Here is a 22,226-nt window from a genome sequence, read left to right on the forward strand (position 1 = left end):
GGATATTTATTATTGCTCGGTCACAAGCAAAGCTGCAGTGCATGCATTCGTAAGTGCTGACCTCTGTGCATCTCCCTTGCATAATTCCCTGCACTTCTCAAGCATAGCTATCTTGCGCCGAACTATTTCCACAACTATTACACGTGCAGATCATTCCCTCCTCCTCCTCCTCCTCCACCCCACTCCATCCGTCATCCACTTGCGATCAAAATCAGCCCAGTTGCAGCTGCTGCCATAAAACCTGCTCAGAGACAATAGCGGAAGGCGAAGCTTTGGAGCAGTTCTGCTCTTGTGCACAAATCTGCAGAAAAGGGCATGTCGTACAATTTGTTCAGGAAACAATAGCAATGTTTGACATGTCATCAGGATTGATGGAGCAGAAATTTACATGGGAGAATGCATTTTTAAACAGCTCCATGGAGCCCCGGTGCTTTGCCGGTAATGGTTTCGACATTCATCATCCACTGAATAACTCCTTAAAACTTTGTGAGATAAGCTCTACTCATAGCTGCTTCAGGGAAGCATAAGATGCGGTGGAGGGTGGGGGGAGAGCCGTAAAGAAGGAAGGCAAGAGTTTAAAGAGACAGGAACACTGAAGAGATATACTAGGAATACTGAGATCTTGAACACACTATGTCCACAATTATAATGACTATCACTGCTCATGACTGCCGAGACCACCTTTACAGTTAAAGTATGCAATACTTTCTGTTTAAGTACTTTTAATTTAACTATGTGTGCAATCATGATAAATTTTAGAGGTGAGAGCAGTATGAAGAAATATGGGAAACCAAAACGTATGTCAAAGTCAATGATACAATTCAATTTTCAAAAAGAGTGAAACCCTTGTTGTGGTTTTCTAATCAGAGAATTGTAGTGTTGGAAAGGGACCATGGGGGTTATCTCGTCCAATCCTCTGCAATACAGGAATCTCAGCTAGATCATAGATGACAGGTGGCTACACAACCTTTGCTTAAAAACCTTCAAGGAAGGAGAATCCACCACCTCTTGTGGGAGTCTATCCCACTGTCGAACAGCTATTACTGTCAGATGATGACCTGGGAGAGGGAGGTGACAAATTCTAGTATTCAAAAAAGCACAGGTGAGTTGCATCACCTGCAACAGGACTGTGGACCAGTTCCACCTTGTTTGTTTATATATCACTTTGGTCACATCCAATAGGTCGCCTGTAGTCTAAGACTGTGTCAATGCTGGCTATTCCCAGTTTACCTGGAGTCCTGGGTCTGTGAAGTTCTTATAATCAACATGGCTAGCTATGGAAATGTGCTGCATCCCACCAAGAAGATGGACAACCATCGCAGCCATGTTTTGGGGGCATCCGGCTGTTTTCAACCCCAAGTGAAGTACCTTGTAACTGCTTATAGTGACTCCCACATTAGACTCTTAAATGTTTCTTGTGCTGGTGCCAGAGTTTAATGCACCTTTCATGTCCAAGGCATGAAACCCATCCACCACAGCAGAACATCCCCTAGAGAAATCATCTTGACTGTAGATGTTTTGATGAATCAGTTAATGGCCTCACAATCCATAATGGATTGCTTTCTTACTCTCTTCTCTTCTCTTTAGCACCTTAAATAGAAACCTTTCCCATACATTTACGGTGGCACCACTTCTATTGCTCTCTTGTTTAGAAGCAATTGTACCTTCACTAGAAGTTGGATTGATAAACTGGTGGTTCCAAGTTCTCTAGCATCTATGTGACCGCTTAACCTATGTAACCGTTGTTCACTGGCTCCTGTTACCAAAAGGGGGCATTTGTAAGGTAATTCTGCCTAGTGTAAGACAAAGAGTTTGGAAAACACTTTAGATCTTTGACATGGTTCGGAAAAATAACGAGACTCCCAAGGAGTGTGCTGGGAACTTGGCTTTATACATTGTTCCCAGTAAATAATCCATGGGAGAATCATATTCACTTCCTTCAAATGCAAGTTGCTTAGGCAACTTTATAGCCTTATCATGCAGAATCTTAGCCAACTACCATTTGTAATGTGTCAGGGAACTGCCATTGGAGCTAGAGGGGGAGGGAAGGCTCCAGAGGGATGCCGGAGAGGGTCCCAGCAGGCAGAGAGGCAGCCCATCTGCTGGGGAAGGAAATCAGCGTAACACCAGTGGAGAAGGGGGGGCAGATGGGGGAATCGGAGAGGAGGCTCCAGGACTCTTCACCGGAGACCAGCGGAGAGAGCACGGGTGCTCCGCTGCCCACACCCTCCCTGCGCAGAAGACTTCCTCGCAGGGAGAGTAGGAGGAGACTTGGCGTCAAAGAACTTCTTTGCTGGAAGAAGTTCAAGAAACGCCCACTGACGGATTCTGCCAGCGACTGAGACAGCCATGAAGTGAAGGGCTGTCCAGACAGAAAGGGTGCAACCAGGTAACCTGGCCAGGAGTGGCGGCAACCTACGCACGAGCAACCCCTATAGCCATTACATAATGGTTAGAGCAGGGGTAGTCAACCTTTTTATACCTACCGCTCACTAATGCATCTTTCTTGATGGTAAAATTTCCTTACTGCCCACCAGTGCTCGATGGAAGGCGGATTCAGCTTGTGCCGTAGAACCCCCTACTGCCCACCTAGAATCCTGAAATGCCCACTAGTGGGTGGTAGGGACCAGGTTGACAACCCCTGGGCTAGAGTATTGGTTTTGGACCAGGTCGACTTAGGTTCAAATCCTTGGTCAGCAGGTAGTTGCAAGTATTTCACCATTCTCTCTGCTTTTCCTTGTGAGGATAACCTCATAGAATAATAATATACTGCCCTGCCTGTGGAGGAAGGGTGTATGACAAATAAACATTCCCTAGAGTCTTTCAGTAAAGCTTATTAGCAGCAATTGAAAGCTAATGCTGAGCATACCATTGGTAGGGGGAGAGGAAAGAGAGCCATAACAGGTGTTTCCGGGGAGGGAGAATTCCATTTAATATGTCACTCTCTGCAGGACAAGGGTGCCCTTGCAAAGAGAATTGACACCAGGCCTGCTAAATAAAGGGGTTTCCAGGTTTGTTTGTTGTTGTTGGAGGAGGTTTTTTATTTAAAAACGAGGGAATAAAAATTGATGGGAAGCAAATTGCTTTGGCCAGAAACTCTCTGCTCAAAAGAGCTGTAGCAGGAAAGCAATTACTGACTGTCAAAAACCTGTCAAGGCATCAGAGTGACCTGCCATGATTCTCATCGCTGCCTGCTGCCTGCCAACCTCCTGGTGATACTACGTGGGGTGATGAGCAAAGAAATAGGAACACAGAAAGGAATACAGGAAACATGCAACATGCACAGATCAGGGGTCAATCGTGGGTAGAATGAGGCACAATTTACCCAAGCCTGGAAATCCAGGGGCCCCTGGCCTGTATGTCAGTTCCCATGGGGAAAATGCAAAAACTATACAGGCTATGCTTAAAGAGGTTTGCACAAACTTATTTCCCTGGCTCTGAATGTCCACATACTTTCCTGTATCTAGTAGTTGTCTCCAACTCAGTCCTACTCAAAGTCCCACAGAAATAAATGGGCCAAAGATAGGCATGGCCATTATTGTTAACAGGCCTACTCTTCACCAGCAGGTCCCAGGGTGGGTTGCAACACTTTAAAATTCAGAATAAAAATCAGTTAAGACATATCACATTCACAAGAATAGGGTAGTCCTGAAAACACACTGAATACAACCCTATGGGTGGTATTCATTTAAGGAGCCCCATCTGTGGAACCCCAACACGAGGACTTCTGCTTCTGCAATGGGGCTTTTCCCCCTTCCCCAGTGTGTCTCATTTCCTGCCACTCATTGGTGGTGGCAGTGGGGTGCTGAAGAGAACCTCCAGATCAGCATATGGGGAGCAGACGGGTAGGAATCATACCTCTTGTGCAAATGGGACATTCATTGAAGTGCAATGTTGAATTTCCTCCCTATATGTCCAGATATTTTAAAATACAGTGCAATTTACCAATCAGAAGCTTTATTGGAACAAAATAGCTACAATATAAGTCATCCTCTAGAACAGAGAGATGAGGAAAGTGTAGAACAGAGAGATGAGGAAAGTTTATTTGAGAGAAAGAGAACTGCACCATCCTAGATTCCCAAGAAACTACAAGTTTCAGAGTTCCTTAGTTTATTCCAACATTTTCTTTGTATGGAGAGGAGTGCATATGTCATGTAAGTAAATTACTTTGCTCTCCAGAGTACATAGAAGGAATGATACTAGACCTCAGGGCTGGAATCATTGTCTAAAGGTCATTTGCCACTTTTGTACTGTGTCACACATCCTTACTTTTCTGTCTCCCAAACACCAATCTGCCCTGTTTGACTATAAATACTAATCAGGCAGACAGAAACATTAGGCGCTTATGCAAAGACACCTAAAGAAGCTAAAGGACACTGAACAAGTCTCAGATTTTTCATAACAGACAAGGCCTTTCCGGGGAAGTGGGGTTACATTCCAACAAGCTTGTACCAGGCCAAAAAAAACGTTAGCATGGAAAATAATTACTGCCTTCACGCTGTGTTTTAGCATGCCAGTTATGGTCCTCATCATCAACAACCACAAAGTAAGGAGTAAAACAGGTACTAGCCAAAAGAAGGGAGAATCCTATCAACTCAGCTTTAGCAGCAAAGGTCATAGCAAGCATGTGAGGAACATATGAGTGTCCCCATTTCATTGACAAGACCAGGGTGGCAGCTGTAGAAAGGATTGGGGGAAAGTGGCTCAGCTTCTTCAATTGCCAGGCAATCTCCTCTCCTCTGCTGCAGTTTCCAAAACCATTCACTGGATGTTAAGGTCTGGAAGGATGCAATTGCTACCCCATATGGGTGGGTGCAACTTAAGAGTAGAGGAGTGTCAGGTGTGGAGAGAATTAAGCATTCTTCTACACCACTTTCCTTCTCCAAATATCCCCTATCCTAAAGAATATTTTTTTCTTAAAAACAAAAACAAAGGAGCCATCTGTTAGAATTCTGTTGCACACATTTGTGTGCGATGCTTATTTAGGTCCTTAAATCCTCCCAACGGGGAGGCAATATATTGATTGCTAGCTAGCATTTTATAGATCCAGGAATGGAAGGGGGAAAAAACCTGGTGCTACAAACATCAAGTGCTCAAAAGCAAATTAGCAATGAATAGGGGACCCACTTAACATTACCACAAACTTGGTGGGGGAAGTGAAAATGTATATTCTTCATAATTTTCAGCATTATTCTCCCTCTCTCGGTGCTTTTGGAAATGTATGAAGTTACAATCAGGAACAACTGGACCCAACCTGCTTACCAGGATTATTAGAGCGGAGGTGGATAAAGGTGATTGATTGGAGGAAAGAGAAGCCGAGAAGAAAGAGGCAGGGGACAGAGAAGTGGAAAGAATAACTAAAAGGAAGACACTGTTAAAATGTCAAAGTGGTCCTTGAGAAACTTGAGATTGCAGAGCCTCAATGGATACAGACATTAAAGCTAAACTAACAACCTGACAACTCCGCTGAGACTGGCAGGGGGAAAATGGCCAATCAACCTCCCTCAGAATTACAGAGCTTCTTCTACTATTTCTTCCAGGTGATGGGAAGGTGGGGGGGAAGTCCCAGCTTCTTTTGATTGTGTTTTATAACAGCAGCCCCCTTAACATCAGCTGCTAGTGCAGTTCACAGAGTTGGCAAGAAAGCAGACCCCTCGATTCTATACTGAGTAATTTACTGCAGCAAGGCTGCCCGTAGCTAGGGATTACAGTTGGAAAATTTAGTCAATGGGGCATATTACATTGTAAGCAGCTGCACAGCAAAGAAATAATTGTTAAGACAGAGCTTTCACACTTTCTCCCCACCCCCATTTTACTTCTCTTCCCCACCCCCCCCCCACCCCGGCCAAGGTGACACCGGGACAATTTAGATGCTCGCCTCACCAGGTTTTATTGGAGCTCTGTGGCTGGGCCAGCAGCAGGTTCTCTGCTAATGAACCGTATTGATTTCATATTCTCTTGTTGTCCGCTTAAATGGCAAGCGGCATATCTGATAGATTAAATAACCACACAATAGCTTGGCTGACATCTCAATCACTCCGCTGTTAGGTCTCTAATGAATTTTACAGCCCAGCAAAATGGAAGAAATTAAGGTCAGAGTCCAAAGAAGAAAACATAAATCACCACAACGAACTCTGAAACGTTTGCGAGAACAGCTCATCCGTGCAGTCCTTAGCTCTTCTTTCTCCCCTCTGCCACCATTAAAAGCCCCGGCCTGCTTGAGCAACTGAGATTATGAGGCAACCTGGAGTCTCCCCCAGCCAGGGACACCGATAGAGGCACTCAGGCTGAAAAGATTAGGAATCTGCCTTGCACAGTGTCAAAAATAATGGTTCCACCTAGCTCAGCATTGTCTACATTGACAGGCGGCAGATCTCCCAAGGTCCACTTGGAGATGCTGAAGGCTGGACCTGAGACCTTCCGAACAGAAAGCATTCACTCTGCCCCTGGACTGGCACTCTATAGACCATGCTTTGCATACATCAAATCCTAGGTTCAACCCCCCGTTTCATTAATTAAATAATCTCAGCTAGAAGAGCAGGGAACACCTTGGTAAGACCCAGATGAAGCTATTTCGCAGGATGGAACCATGGAGCAATGGCACAAAAGTGCAAGGTGGCATTTTGTGGTCAGGGAAGATCTAGAACAGCGGTTCTCAACCTGTGGGTCCCCAGATGTTGTTGGACTACAACTCCCATCATCCCTCAGCTCTGGCTTTGCTAGCTAGGGATGATGGGAGTTGTAGTCCAACAACATCCGGGGACCCACAGGTTGAGAACTGGTGATCTAGAGAGTCAGACTTCATCCCACGAGAGCTCGTCTTCCCAGAAATGTGCTGAATCCTCGTTGGAAAAATGCAGCTCCCTCTGGATTCAGAGGAAAGAATAGCAACTCCGCTTCAGACGAGCAGCATTCCAATTTTTTTTTAAAGTAATTAAATTTGGCTATCTGGCATTAGAAGAAGAAGAGTTTGGATTTGATATCCCGCTTTATCACTACCCAAAGGAGTCTCAAAATGGCTAACATTCTCCTTTCCCTTCCTCCCCCATAACAAACACTCTGTGAGGTGAGTGGGGCTGAAAGACTTCAGAGAAGTGTGACTAGCCCAAGGTCACCCTACAGCTGCATGTGAAGGAGCGGAGACGCGAACCCGGTTCCCCAGATTACGTGACTATCGCTCTTAACCACTACACCACACTGGCTAACCCCACAGACACTTCAACAGCAGTAAAATATTCATGTTCCTTTTCACCTCTATTTTTATTGCTTCCTGTATTCCTTATTACATTAAAATTCAAGTTCCATTATGTTAAAAAAACACACAACACTTTAGCACCTAGCACAGTGCATTACAACTGCTAAACCTCAGGCAGAAAGAAACCTGTTAAGTGATCCACCAAGATTCCCAGCAATCTGCAAATGTTTTGGAAGTGAGGGGTGGGAACCACTGCTTTAGGAGGGGTATGCCAACTCACGGAGGATAAATCTGTGAATGGCTATGTGGAGCAGCCGCATCCCTCTGAATACCCAGTGTTTGGGTGCTGTCCTTCCATGTGAGCTTCCCAGAGCAGGGCCTGAGAAAGACATGGGGCTCATCCACACTTTGCTTGTCCCATGTCTAGAAAGCACAGAGGAGAGTAGTTCTGCTTGTCCTGTGCTTTCTAGACATGGGTCCAAACGGCTTTCCATTTGCCCTGCTGCTTCCCCCAGGGAAACCCACTCTTTACCTCTGAATCAGAGCAAATGTTAATCCGCAGAAAACCCAATCAATGTTTGCTCTGATTCAGCAGCAAAGAGCGGGTGTCCCAGAGGAAAGAGTTAAGGGACAAGTGTTAAGAGTGGAGGAGCCCTGGATGGAACTTGGCCCAACAGAGCTAGGCTATTCTTACTCTGTCCTCTAACTGGTCGACAGCTTGAATAGGTATCTCACCTTGAACTAAAACTTTTCCAAACTCGCAGTTGTCTTCAAAGTGCTAGCACAGCAGAAAAGTAATTTGGGGTGGAAAACAGGCTGTGTGTCCCCCCCCCCCCCCGGCTAAATCACAATATTCTCTTGATCGCTTGTTTTCCAAAGGATATCATCTGGAGAAGTACAAATGTAGGTCCGCTGGTTTCTCTCATTCATTTTTCTTGCTCAGCCCCCCCCTCCCACCTCTGGACTCCGAAACTGTGTATTTATTCTGACAGCTCCATCAGGGCACATAGCTGCAATGAAAGCTGCAATAATTCTCTCTCTCTCTCTTTCTCTTTAGCGCTTGTGCTGTCATGATTCCTATTCCATCCCATTCTGGTTTTACGGATTGATATTTAGATTAAGGAGATAAATACAACCAAAGAGTGCTGGGCTATGACAGACAGACGAGAACTTAGATCTGTCAGTCACTCCGCTACCTAGTAATTCCTCTCCCTTCTTTCCCTTCACTTTATTTACAGAGGTGAATGGATAAGAATATTTAAAAGGAACAAAGAGCCCAGCGTCCCCCACCCCCACCTCCACAAAATCCATTTGTGTTTAGCTTTCCAGACCATTTGGAACCTCTCCCTCTCTCTCCTTTGATTACTTAACTATTTACTGTTTCACATGTTTGCAGGTTTTCCTCTCTTACTGCAGATAAAGAATTCAATTTTCTTTTAAATGGTGGGGGAAATTGGAAGAGATTTTGTTCTGTTTAAGCACAGCTGGAGTCTCAGGGACTCTGGGGGATTGTGAACAATGAGATCAATTAAGATGCCAATGGAGAGAGGAGGTAGGCAGGAGGGGTGGGGAGGAGTGTGGGATGAGGAGAAAGGTGAGGAAGAGCACAGCAGGCAGCTTGGAGGACACAGGGAAAGCTATGGACTCCTTTTTGCTATATTGCTCCTCATTTCACACTTGTAAAACCAGATCTGGGCTGTCAGCTTAAAGGTTTCCAATATGCTTAGCAGGGGAGAAACACTGACAGCCATTTAATAGAAATATGAGTTTCAGGGAACCACAGAATTCACTGTACTATATGTTTATAATGGAGTTGGCCTTGATTTGAGACATGCACCCAACTTTCTCTTATTTGTCCACCAGGACCTAAGACACACGGGCAGGAGATAAAATGCAGTAAGCTGTTATGAACAGAAAAAGCGTTGCATTTCCATTTCCGTTTCGGCAACGAAGAGGTTGTGTGCTGTGAATTTGACGTCAGAAATATCTTCACTTTGTATTAATCCACCCTTCCCATCATGAAGCAGGAATGTAACATCAGCAGGCCCTCAGATAGGGAAGGATATGTACTGGGACCCACCCAACAGTACTGCTGGCGGGAACAGAAGGCAACGTTCAAGTTGATGGCAGTATAGAAAAAATAAGCCCAGAAAAATAAGCCCAGTTGAGATAGTGCTTCCTCTGTAATGAGCCAAATTCACAGAATAATCTGGGAGGGGGTGGGTGGGTTGGCAGGTAATAGTGTTCAAGGCAGCCTTCAAGAAACAGAGCTTACACTTGACTAAGTAAGCATTTCCCATAGATACCTTCTCCAGGAGAGGGTAGCTCAGTTGGTTAGAGCGGTGCTGAAAACGTCAAGATTGCAGGCTCAATCTCTGCACAGGGCAGTTGCATATTCCTGCATTGCAGGGGGTTGGACAATGATCCTTGGGGTCCCTTCCAACTTTACAGTTCTATGATTCTATGAAATGTAAGCGAAAGGATGGTCCAGGAAACAGTGGGTCCCACAAAGTGAGGATTTAACAGGCCCATGTATATTTGTATATCTTTGACTTTTAGCTAGACAGATCAAAGTTTGCAGTTTCCCACTGCTTCTCACCAGCAGGAGAGTTTTAAAGTACCCTGGGCTTATCCCTTCCGCTCTCTGAGGGGCTAATGATGATACATTACACACAAATATTTGTAGCAGAATCCTAACAACGTTAGTTTAAAAAACAAAATGACAAAACGTTGCTTTGGGAAGCATAAATATTGAGCAGAGATGCACCCGTGTGTGTGTGTGTGTGTGTGTGTGTGTGTGTGTATTTGTAGAAGATGCCTTCACCTTTTCTTGCCTTTTACTCCTCTACTCCAAATTATGCCCCCACAGCTATCCTTTTCCCAGGGTTCAAATGCATGTTTGCTCTGTTACATATGTTTGAGTACAATGTGCCGTTACGACCCCGAACCAAACAGTTCAAAACAGATTCGGTGAAGGGCAAGAGAGGAAGTCCCTTTGGCTGCGCCACAGATTAAATTTCCTATGGCCACGCCCCCTGCTGGTGCTGATTGGTCAGCGGGGCCAACCCTGGGTGTGGCCCTGCCCAGCGCCAGTGACACAGCTGGGACAGCACAAGAGGGGCGTCAATCTTTGCCCCCCAGCTGGATCATTGCAGGGGCCCAGATGCTTGGCCACAATGCCGCCCACCAGAAAAGGTGAACCAACTTCCCATGGTTGGATCAGATTAGAATTAATGGAATTGAATCTCAGTGGTTTCTGAGAATATTTTTTTATATATAAAAAACTTCCTACAGCATTTCTCTTCTTTTATTTCATCTGCGCAGTTGTGCAACATTCATGCTATTCTTTGTGACGGAAAATAGACACAGAGAAGCATGTCCTTTGAAGAAACTCTTAGATGAAAACTTGAATCCAGAATACAATGGGCCCAGAAATACTGAGCAGCAGCAGTCATTGCAAATTCTACTCAAATAAGCTGAAGACCCAGAAGTGGGGTGGATTAAGAAAAGCAGGAGACAGGTAGGGAAGAGGACTTTCAGCTGCTGGCTGAAACTTCCAAGTATATTCATATTTGCTAAACCAAACCATCTCTTACTTATTTTCAGTCAGCAGAGAGAACTTGTTGCAACTGCAAGATTCTGTGTCTTACTTTACAGAAGACAGTGATCTGCCATAGGGCTGTCAATTCAAATCCAGTTGAAAGATAAAGACTGACAGGAAGGGATCTTGAAGATGTCCATCGAGAGTTAGTACCTGAACAGCAGGCTGAGGAGATGAGAAGATCAAACCTATCCATTCTGAAGGAAATCAGCCCTGAGTGGTCACTGGAAGGGCAGATCCTGAAGATGAGGCTCCAATACCTTGGCCAACTCATGAGAAGAGAAGACTCCCTGGAAAAGACCCTGATGTTGGGAAAGATTGAGGGCATAAGGAGAAGGGGACGACAGAGGACGAATGGCTGGACAGTGTTCTCGAAGCTACCAGCATGAGTTAGACCAAACTGCGGGAGGCAGTGGAAGACAGGAGGGCCTGGCGTGCTCTGGTCCATGGGGTCACAAAGAGTTGGACACAGCTAAACAACAACAACAAAGAAGTTATGCATTTTTATTTGCATTATAGCAATTATTTCTAAATTCACATCCATACATGTAAATTAGCACATGCAATTTTTTTGGTCCTTTTTAAAGTGATGCATTTCCCCTTCTTTGGAGATATTTAAGTGGCCATCCAAGGGCACAGCAAAGCCGCATGAACAAATTTGGGAGGTAGGTACTTCAGAAGAAACAGATAAAACCAGTGGTTAGAGCCTCTAGGAAGCCAGTGTCTCTAGTGCAATGCCTCAACTGACTGAGAAAGTGATCTGTATTTTAAATATTTACTTATCGATGAACACTGATCTCCTTCCCAGTGTGGGACAACTGCATTATAACTTTTTTTGTCAACTCACATTCCTATATTGCTGGTGGGGGGGGGGGGATCAGCACAAGATCAATTTTCTTGTCCCTTGTGTGAAGCCAAGGTGGAAATTAGAAAGGCAGAAGATCAAAAGAAGGTTAACGTGAGACTCTTTGACAACTAAATTAAAAGTGACCTAGTGAGAGGTGCTACAATAAGTTAATTAACACATTTACTTTGCTACTAAATTCCTAGAAGCTGCTCCAAGTTATGCTCTTATAATATGAAAGGTGACATAAGCAGATAAAAGACAGGAAGTTTCATTCTACCAGGGCAACCTATTTTGCCCTTTAAATACTGTCCAATGTGAGTGGAAGTAGCTCAAAAGTGGAAGTAGCTCAAAAAAAGCTTCAGGTAGGGGTCCTTCCTATCGTTTGCCACCTGATACTTTTAACTTGAGATGAACCTGGATCTTCTACATGCAAAATAGTATTCTACCCCTGAGATAAGGGGTCTCTCATAGGACATGGAGGGTGTCTGCACATGTAAGTGCCTGCTAACAAAGGTGAGAGAAATTATGAGTGTGGAAACCGACTGCTATGAATCATGCCCATTGCTACCTACAGAGATAAGAATGGAACATATGGATTTGAGCATACTCTTTGTAAATCAGATTTGATCATAGCTAATATCCAGATATAAGCAGTATGGTTTGAATTCAGGCTTGCCAGTTCCAGCACAGCATTCTTGTCCTCAATGCCAATATGGAGGAAGACAAAAAAAACCTTGTGGGTTATTGCAGTTCCAGAATCCAGCCACTGGAGCTCTTGATTTGCTCAGCATGATGTGTGGGTTGATTGGCAGGGCTCTTCCTTATACATGGTGTGCCGTTCCTATGATTTTGCTTTGCAATAAGCCACCACCACGTTTTTGCTATTTGGGATGCTATTTGGGACTGCTTTGATAGCAGTCCTGTTGCTGCCATCCATACATAGCTCGAAGAAAGGTGTTTTCAGAAGAAGAAAACATTCTGAAAAGTCTGACCAGGGTAGGATAAGTGCTGATGTCATCTGTTTGGTTGAGCATTGAATACCTATAGCACAAATGAAGCCTGGTGAGCTTAAGCTTAAGCTTAACCAATGTCTAAGCCTTGGTCCCATTTTTATCAGCTGTACCATCCTGGATGAATCCAGTAGATAAACTGCTTGCTGGAGTTACGGCAAAATACTTCAGAATTTGAACTAATAGATCTACTAACTGGGACCAATGGCTTCATTTTTAAGTGACCTGGCATGATTTGCCTGGACTAATATGCAGATTGGAACACAAATATCATTTGGCTCTCACATTGCCCCAAAATTTGCACTAGTGACCTATTGCTCTGTCTCTACTTGTCATTTTTCCTTAACAAAGGAAATGAAGAAATAGGTGGGGAATCAAAAGCAGACCTCCAGAGAGCTTAAAAGAAGTTAAGTGTGGTATCATGGGATTCAAGCAGGCAAAAGCAACTGATCTGAATCTAATCTACCAAGCTACACTGGGAGCAAATCAAGCAGCAAGAAGGATTAGGAGGTCAGGGTCTACCTGCAAAGTAACGGTCTCTTGAGTGATCATTCACTTAAGACCTCCAAAACCAAGAGAAAGGCATGCTGTCACAAAACAAGTAAACTTGCTTTCCTCCAAATTTTGATTTGTTTAAAAGCAGCAGAACAACCTCAGCCTCTATCTGCTTGCCACTACTCACTCACACTCCCAGCCAGTAAAAGCCCAAGTATCCACATATCCAGGGATATAAGTGTTTCGGTCTGCATGAGTCTTCTGTGAGGATTAACACCACTTCGCTTTATCCTATAATTTGATTCTGCAACTTCAAGCTTAGGAGGAACAGATATTTGAAGTGTAAGGATGTAAGCTCCGAGCGACACTACACCCCTGCTATGCCGAAATCAGTCACTCGCATTTAGTGCCTGCAGCATCACTGAACGGCAGAAGCTCTTCTGAGTTGCAGACAGCTGTATGAATTAATACAACTGTTCATCACTGCCAGGACATGGAGATTCTGGAGCCTGAGCAGGTTGGCAACTGTCTGTTGGCTCCCAACGCTGCTCACAAACTCAGGATGGAGCAAGGCCAAGATGACAGCATTACTTCTATCCATTGCCTTTGATTGAGAAAGAGAGAGATATCTAGTTGAATGGAAACCCAAGATAAGAAGCAAAAGGTGTCATAGTGGCACCAATTATTCCTATCCAACTTTTATTTTAGTGATAAGTAAGGAGCAAAAACAAAAGGGTAGAAATAAAACCTGTGCCTTTTACTAACCATGGCTCAGGTAGAAACTGGTATGGTCTGTCCCATCCTGCAGTCATTATTGAATTAGCAAGTGCTCCCCTCCCTTTACCCTACCCTGAACTACCGGCCATGAAACCTTTTAATAACATAACAGAAAGGTCAACGAGAGCGAATTTCACACTTCTTAAGCAAGCTGGTTGTTGTAAACTTCATAGCCTCCAGGAGCAGGAGATGCTGAGAAAGCAAAGAGCACCCTAAATCAACATTTGGCGGGGAGGGGGGAGGAGGCTTTGACACTCTCCCCTGAATCTCAGGGAGTATTTGTCCAGGAGCCAGGGAACATTTTTTCCATTTACAAAGAGGTTGCTTTTTCTGTTCATTTGATAGATTGATGGAAGAGCGGTTGTACACTCAAAAACAAAGTATGAATGACACAGTGTACAACTCTATTGCTGCAAGTTCAGCATCAAGAGCTTAAAGCCTCTCCTCTAAAGCCTAAAAAGCTGAACAACAATTCTATTTTGATTGTATTGCTGAGGAAAATGCACATGTGCTGACTGAGAAGCAAACAGAGGGAGGAAACAGAGCTTGCCATGCAGCTGAGGAGGCTGAACCAGCTTCTCTTTGGCAATACACAGCCTTGGTATTGCTAACCATGTTGAATTTGGTATAGGGTACCTCTAGCCCTAGATCTGCAAAGCAGACCTTTTGAAAACAAGTCTTCGTAGCATGAGGCCTGCCTAGAGGCATTCTCTGCATTCCCATGCAGGCTGCAGAAGCTGCTGCCTTAAAGCCTGTGCTGTCCAGCTGTTCACCTGCAAACAAAACACTTCCTGAATCTCATATGATAACGATGAGCACAATGGAACTGAAGAGAGGAATGCAAAATAAGAAAAAGAAAATGGGGATCAGAAGAGTTGCAGGGGAAACGCGAAAGAGAGAGCACGCAAATCCAGAGGTAAAAATATTTCAGGAAACTATATAAATGCTTCCACAGGCCAACTGCATCTCCACCCAGAGCATCCTGTGGAGCTGTGTGTTTGAACTTGTAAAGAGGAAAGGAGGCAGAGCAAGCTGGAAGTGGAAAGGAAAAGGAGGCATTGAATCCCTGCTGCTTGCAATCTCCGTTGCTTCATAGCTGATTTATAAGTGAAAAAAGGCAGCAGTTTCTCTGCCGTCAGAGACTTGAGTGGGGAGAAATGCTACAGAAAGGCATGGTCATTTGTCATCACTGGTGAAGTTCTTTTTTTCCTTTTCTGGTACATTTCATATACCCAGGCCTAAATAGGAGAGGTGGAAAGGCATCAGTAGATAGTACTAGACTTTGGCTATTGGAAACTTGAGCTCAAATCCATGTTTTGTATTTCACTGGGTGACCATCTTCTCTCAGCAGAACCTGTTTAACAGGATTGTTGTGAACCTAAACTACTGCCTTAGCCCTTATGCTTCTAGGAATATAGAGGGGGTTCAAATATTTTTTTTAAATGGGAACGTAAGCCTACCTGCAGTGGCTCCCAGATGACATCCAGTTTCTGCTCACGTTTAACATTCATCTACACGTTTAACATTCATCTGTGCATCTGAAGAAGTGTGCATGCACACGAAAGCTCATACCAAGAACTGACTTAGTTGGTCTTTAAGGTGCTACTGGAAGGAATTTTTTGTTTTTTGTTTTTATTCATCTACACGTTAAGGTTGCAACACTTATTCAGTGTAAGACAATGTCTAAGCCCCCGTTTCCTTTTGCAACTGAGCCACAGAGAGGCTCACCCAAAGCAGAACCAGGATCTAAACCAGGGTCTTCCGGTTCCCAAACACTATGCACTGTATCCCTGTAGAATGCTAATAAGCATTTTAAATTAGCAAATTGCTGCGCCATTCATAGCAACCTTGTGAAACTGGTTACTATTGCTATTTTACAGAGAGGGATCTGGGGCAGATGGAGAGAAATGGGTGAATTTGCATGGCCATGGTTTTAACAAGGCAGGATATGAATGAGCAGCATGCACCAACTCATACATAGCCTCCTGCCCACCACTTTGCTACATCCATTCAAATGAGTAACAAAACAGGCCTTGATTCAGCTGTTACCCATTGTTTCCCATGACATGTGAACCAGGAAACAATGGTTAATAGCTTACACACAAGATGGGATATATTTTTATATAAATGTTATTAAACATTTGGAAATACAGTTAAAACAGTACAGTACAATATATATAATGATCAAGTACATATGAAATTTATGCTTATATAAGTATTTATTTAACTTAAGCAAATACTGAAACATACAAAAGGGGGGGGGGGGAGAACCAGCAAGCTAAAAAAAAATACAAACTTACAAAAAAGTGATCCATTTGTGTATATATTTATTTCTGTATCTATTTTTACAAATAAACAACATGTGCACCCCCTATCTTTATATTTTTGCCTTGTCTAAGTTAACCCATGCATGCACGCACACACACACACACACACACACACACACACACACATATTAAAAAATGCAATTTATGGCAGCAAACAGTCCATTCTTATGTCTATAATACCCAGTTCTGTAATCTGCTTATTTCCTCTCTAGCAATTTCATAAGGATGCCACATCTTAGTTAACTTTGTTATTTCTAATTGTTCCCAACTTTTCTGAATTAAACCTTTGGTGTTCTGTTATTTTTTCCAGATTTTAGCGTATAATATCCTTGCAATGGTTACTATGTACAAAACCCTGTGTTTTATTACTTCTTTGTACTCTCTTCTCTTTGTGTATAATAATAATAATAAGCACAATGATGGTTTTACCTTTATCTGTATCTGTAACAATTCCCTGAGCATCTCACGTTACCATTTGCCAAAACACCCCACCAAATGTGAAAGTTGTTGCCTTTATCTTTATGACATATCCACATAATGCAAACTTCACACCATATCTTATTATTATTATTTAAGTAAAGGTAAAGGTACCCCTGACCAACAGGTCCAGTCGTGACTGACTCTGGGGTTGCGCGCTCATCTTGCTCAAGAGGCCGGGAACCGGCGCTTGTCCGAAGACAGCTTCCGGGTCACGTGGCCAGCGTGACTAAGCCGCAGCTGGCGAGCCAGCACCAGCGCAGCACACGGAAACGCCGTTTACCTTCCCGCTAGAGAGCGGTCCCTATTTATCTACTTGCACTTTGGGGTGCTTTCGAACTGCTAGGTAGGCAGGAGCTGGGACCGAACGACGGGAGCTCACCCCGTCACACGGGGATTTGAACCGCCGACCTTTCGATCAGCAAGTCCTAGGCACTGTGGTTTAACCCACGGCACCACCCGCGGTCCCATTATTATTATTTAGAAGCCACTAACCTTAGTTTCCAAGTTTTCATATAACTGGACGCTCTGATTAAAAACTGAATTCTGGTTTGTTCAGCTGTTTGCTCACAGAGTGGCACAAAGTGGCAGTGAAGAGGCTGTGTTCACCCACAAGCAACTTCTGTACATCCCACCTTTTTAAGCCAGGATATGATTCTACAAACCACATAGTAACTTGTCAAATGACAGCCCATGACAGAGGTGGAGCCTGAACCGGGTCTCCAAGATCTGTATCCACTGGACCATATATAGGCTAGGCTCTCAGTTGCACCCTGAGACCCAAGCATCTAAATAGTAGCAACTTGAGTCAAAGTGTGTCAGAAGGGAGACAAAAAACCCCCTCAACATTTCCAGAAGTGCTGGGAGCAAACACTTCCTTGGCACAGTAGGTAGAGTGCTAAAGAATATATGAACCACCACCACCCTTCCCGGGCCTTGCATTTTTAAAACTGCCCATGTCTTCGCCTGAAAACTGTGGTAGGCTTGTGCAGCAGAGCCAGCTGCTACTCTGCTGTCACCAGGAAAGGCTGACACATACACTCCCGTATCCCAGGGACCACCCTCATTAGGCAGAACTCACAAAGCACAAAGGAAGCTACAGCAAACAGATGAAGAATTACTGCATTCATTCACAAAGGGCCTTGAAACTACACAAATCAAATGGAACACGGGACAATCAGGAAGATATGATTGAGACGGAGGGAGGGAACCCAGTTTATTTACTGGCCTTTCATAATCTGTGTGCTTCTTTCTGAATCAAGCTTACATCTGTCTAGACTAATTAACTCCTTAAAACTTATGCACAGTCTGCTATCTAACTATGCACACACGAACCACTTTGGGCGTCGTATAGGAGTTTCAAAAGTGCGTCAGGAGTCTCTCCTTTGTTAAGGGAAGTACACGAGGAAGGAAAGTGACAAATTACTCTTGTGGCATGTGAAGAGCTGGCATGGGTTGCTCCAAGAAGATGGCACATTTTATCTTGTTTTTCTCCGAAGCAGCTACCCCAAAGTAACAAGTGAGGTATGGCATGAGCCATGCATTGTTTCCAAGAATCTCATTTTTTAAAACACAAACCTCCCACCATTCCATCAGCTGCCGAAAACCCCCCACTGTTAAATATTCAGAACCAGCCACTAGGAGTACACCAATAATTCACACCTATCTATATGGCTAAAACATAATGGCTGGGGTGGGATTTTCAATGATGCATGTGACCATTTAGATTCCTTCCTCCATCTTTTCCATGTAAGCATGATCCATGTACAATTGGACTAAGACACATATGATAAAGAATAACTTTAAACATATAACAGAACATATGGGAAGATCTATAAGGTCTAAGTCATTCAGGACTGCTTAGTCAGATTGCCAAGTAATTTGTGCATTTGTTTTGGGGTGTGTGTGTTGAAATCCAGCTCTGCTGGCCTTTAACGAAAGATGCTACTAATCACTTATTTTAAAACTCACCAACACATGTGTGTGAAAAGCAAAGCAACTGATTATTGTGTAGCACAATATGCAGATTACTGAGTTCTTCCCATCACCATTCAACTTTGTCTAGAGAGTGTGCCACTTTACATGAACAATCCTTCAAATAAGCAGCACTTTTGACATGTGCAGAGTGTTGCATCTCAAACAACCAAAGAAAACGAACAAGCACTTTCCAAAGCCTGTTAAAAGTTTGGGATCAGCTGGGAGGGCAATCTGGATTTCAATGCTAATTGCATACATTCTGATTTATCATAGAAGATTCGACTCCTGGCATTTTGCATTTGCTCTAAAATGCTGGCATAGCTGGAAGTGCAGGGGTGTGTGTGGGGGGGAGATGCTGTAACAATCTCATTGTTTAGTGTCTGACAGCCTGACTAGCTAAACATCTGTTTGAAATATTAATAACTGTCAGATGGGAACAGCTCAGGGGCTCCGTACGGTTTCACACCATCTGTTTGTAGAATAAACACACTTACATGCATACACTTGGAAACATTTTGTCTGAGTTCTACATTCCTCGTCTGCTACTGTTTGCATATGTAGGTTGATGGGAGGTAGGGGACTGTAGCGGCCCAGGACCACATGGGCTGGTAAGTTTGAGCATGCTGCTGGGGAAAAGACTAACTGAGGGCAGGTACATGTTACACTGCAGACAAGCTTCCTGTTCCTCAACTATGTGTCTCCCGATGAACTCCTGTATCACCCATAAGAAAGCAGCGCACATGGGCTGGACAACTACATCCCGTTGTAGCTCCAAGGCACAAGTCCAGTGTATCTCCCCATGTATTTACAGACACTTCCCTGCCTTCAAACACTTCACATTTACCAGAAGACAGGTTGCGAAGAAACTGCAAATGCATCAGCCGCATAAAGTGTGAATCGGCCCAGCGAGTTGAAAACATGCAAAAACAAAACAAAACACACACAACAAAAACCCAGAGGAAGAATTCATGCATATTTAACAACGGTGGCATAAAGACACCACCAACCACTTGTATTTTTCTTCTTTCAAGAGCCTCTTAATATTAGATTTATTAAAGTATGCTGGGCTTCTATTACAAGCAGTTAAGACTGGGAAAAGGAGTATCTTGAAAAGATGTCCCTGGGTATTTTTAAATTTCCCATTTGGAAGATATGCATATATTGCCCTCTTCTAATTTGGGTGCAAAGTCTTGATACTTCATTTAACTCAACTGACTTTGTTTTTCCCCTCCTCCTGCTGCCCCTACACAGGCTTAGTAGATCATGCTAAGCCAAACAGGCCTTAAACTGAATCCAGAATGCAGAGGCAGTAGGAGAGCATTCTATCCACCCCTCACTTCCTGATGTTTTGCAAAAGAGCGATATATATGAATGAATGAGCATCACAGATTTGCAACAGTCTTTGCCACAGCTAAATGATTCCTGATCGCCTAAGGTACCTTCTGCCCAACTGACTACCTGAGATTATCGTAAAGGGTTCAAAGATCACAGGATGTTCAGTGCACTACAAACCCAGCTGGATTTTTGCCTTTTATCTCCTGTGTCCCACACATTTTCCTGTCTCCAACCGTGCCTGTATTGACTATTCCATACTCTTGCTTCTACTTCCTCCCTGTATTTGTGATCAGCTCTGCTTCCTTTGCCTTCTCCCTAATAATGCTTTCAAAATCTCACATATCATCTGCAGAAGCTCTATCTTATTTCAGCTTATGACTTCTGTTATGTCACATGGCCCTTGTCATTGACAGTCAGTGTAGTGTAAACACTACAGTGTTGGACTATAACCTGGGAGATCAGGGTTCAAATCCCCATTCAGCCATGAAACTCACTGGGTGAACTTGGGCCAGTCAGTGCTTCTCAGTCTAACCCACCTCATAGGATTGCTGTGAGGACAAAATTTCCCCTTCTCCCTTGCAGCTCTTCAGACACCCTCAAAATCTGCTTGATAGGGTTGGAGGGAGGAGATTTTTGGGTGGTGAGGAGGAATGGGAAGTTCTGCTGCTCCACTTGCGCAGTGTTGGATACAACCCTGAGCATTTGACTGCCAATGTATGCTGAACTAACAACCAATAACCTCAGACTGAAGCGGTAAGAGAGAAAGCTTAAGCACAAGTGACCTGTGCTTCCTTTTTCCATGCTTCCAGATTATGGTACAAAATGGGAGATGTCCTTCCCTAGCTCTCATAATCAACAGTGCATTTAGCTTCCCTGCTAGTTGCCTGGAAATTGTCCTTTACTAAGGACCTCTGGACAATTAAGTCCAGTCGAAGGTGACTATGGGGTTGTGGCACTCATCTCACTTTCAGGCAGAGGGAGTCAGCGTTTGTCCACAGACAACTTTCCGGGTCACGTGGCCAACATGATGAAACCGCTTCTGGTGCAATGGAACACCGTGACGGAACCCAGAGCACGTGAAAACACAGTTTACCTTTCCGCCACAGCGGTAGCTATTTATATACTTGCACTGGTGTGCTTTTGAATTGCTAGGTTGGCAGGAGCTGGGACAGAGCAATGGGAGCTCACTCCGTTGTGGGGATTCGAACTGCCAATCTTCTGATCGGCAAGAGGCTCAGTGGTTTAGACCACAGCGCCACCCGCATCCCTGGTTGTCCTTTACTAACCTCACTTAAAGGTATGCAAATCCATTTGGGGGAATCAGTCAGGTGTCTGCTCTCTTCATTAGGATGCCCACACTCCCAAGTGACTTCTGGCTTTATGCATATGAATTATGTTTTATCATAACTGCTCTGGAGTTGTTGGGGTTGGTTTTTTTTACAATGAAGAGGATAGAAATATTTTAAAAATGAAAGCTTCATCATTTTCTAATGCACTTCTGGGCTGATCCATAGTTCTGTGATAGACTCTGAGCAACCTAAGAGTTTCAAAGAAAGAGGTACAGTGGAATATACTTTTTGAATAGATGTACGAGTTCTGCTTACCAGAACACTCAGAACTGTAGTTCCCACGGTAGCATTCTCGAACAGACTGATGTTGTAGAGGACTTGGCTGAAAATTGGGCGGTTGTCGTTCTCGTTGATGAGGTTAATCTTCACCCGTGCAAAGCCAACATGGTCTGGCATGCTCTCATTTGCAAACAGCTGAGTGGAAACAAGGAGTAAATGATGAGTATGAAATTTAATTTGTGTCTTAGAGAGAGAGAGAGAGAGACAGAGAGAGAGAGAGAAGTTCTAAATGTCCCTTGATTTCCTTGAGTGGACTGTTATGACAGCCACAAGCATTTGGCTGGCAGGCTACGCATCAGGATTGAACCAGAATTCCACTGAATATGCCTGATGCATGAGCATCTTTTCATTCAAAAGCTCACAGCTTTACACTGCCACATTTCCAGGTTATAGCCCCTGGATTTTAACATCCAGAGCCTTGAAGCTTTATTTTCCTATTCAAGGAAGTCAAATCTCAACCTTGCAATCAAAAGCATAATCCATGTCTAACCGAAGTGATGTCATTTGTAAATCCCACCAGAAAGGAAATTCTGACAATCTTCTTTACATTTTGGATG

The 22,226-nt window shown here is 43.9% G+C and overlaps 1 protein-coding gene across 1 annotated transcript in view; it reads right to left on the reverse strand.

Annotated features, from left to right (window-relative positions):
• Positions 1 to 22,226, reverse strand: part of CDH23 (cadherin related 23) — a 394,671-nt gene that overhangs the window by 176,487 nt on the left and 195,958 nt on the right. The window contains exon 13 of the mRNA XM_083740685.1: positions 21,646 to 21,804. Coding sequence (XP_083596811.1) covers positions 21,646 to 21,804 — 159 coding nt within the window. The remainder of the gene's footprint in view (positions 1 to 21,645; positions 21,805 to 22,226) is intronic.

The sequence above is a fragment of the Podarcis gaigeae genome, assembly GCF_964106915.1.
Source record: "Podarcis gaigeae genome assembly, chromosome: 5".
Lineage (NCBI taxonomy): Eukaryota > Metazoa > Chordata > Lepidosauria > Squamata > Lacertidae > Podarcis > Podarcis gaigeae.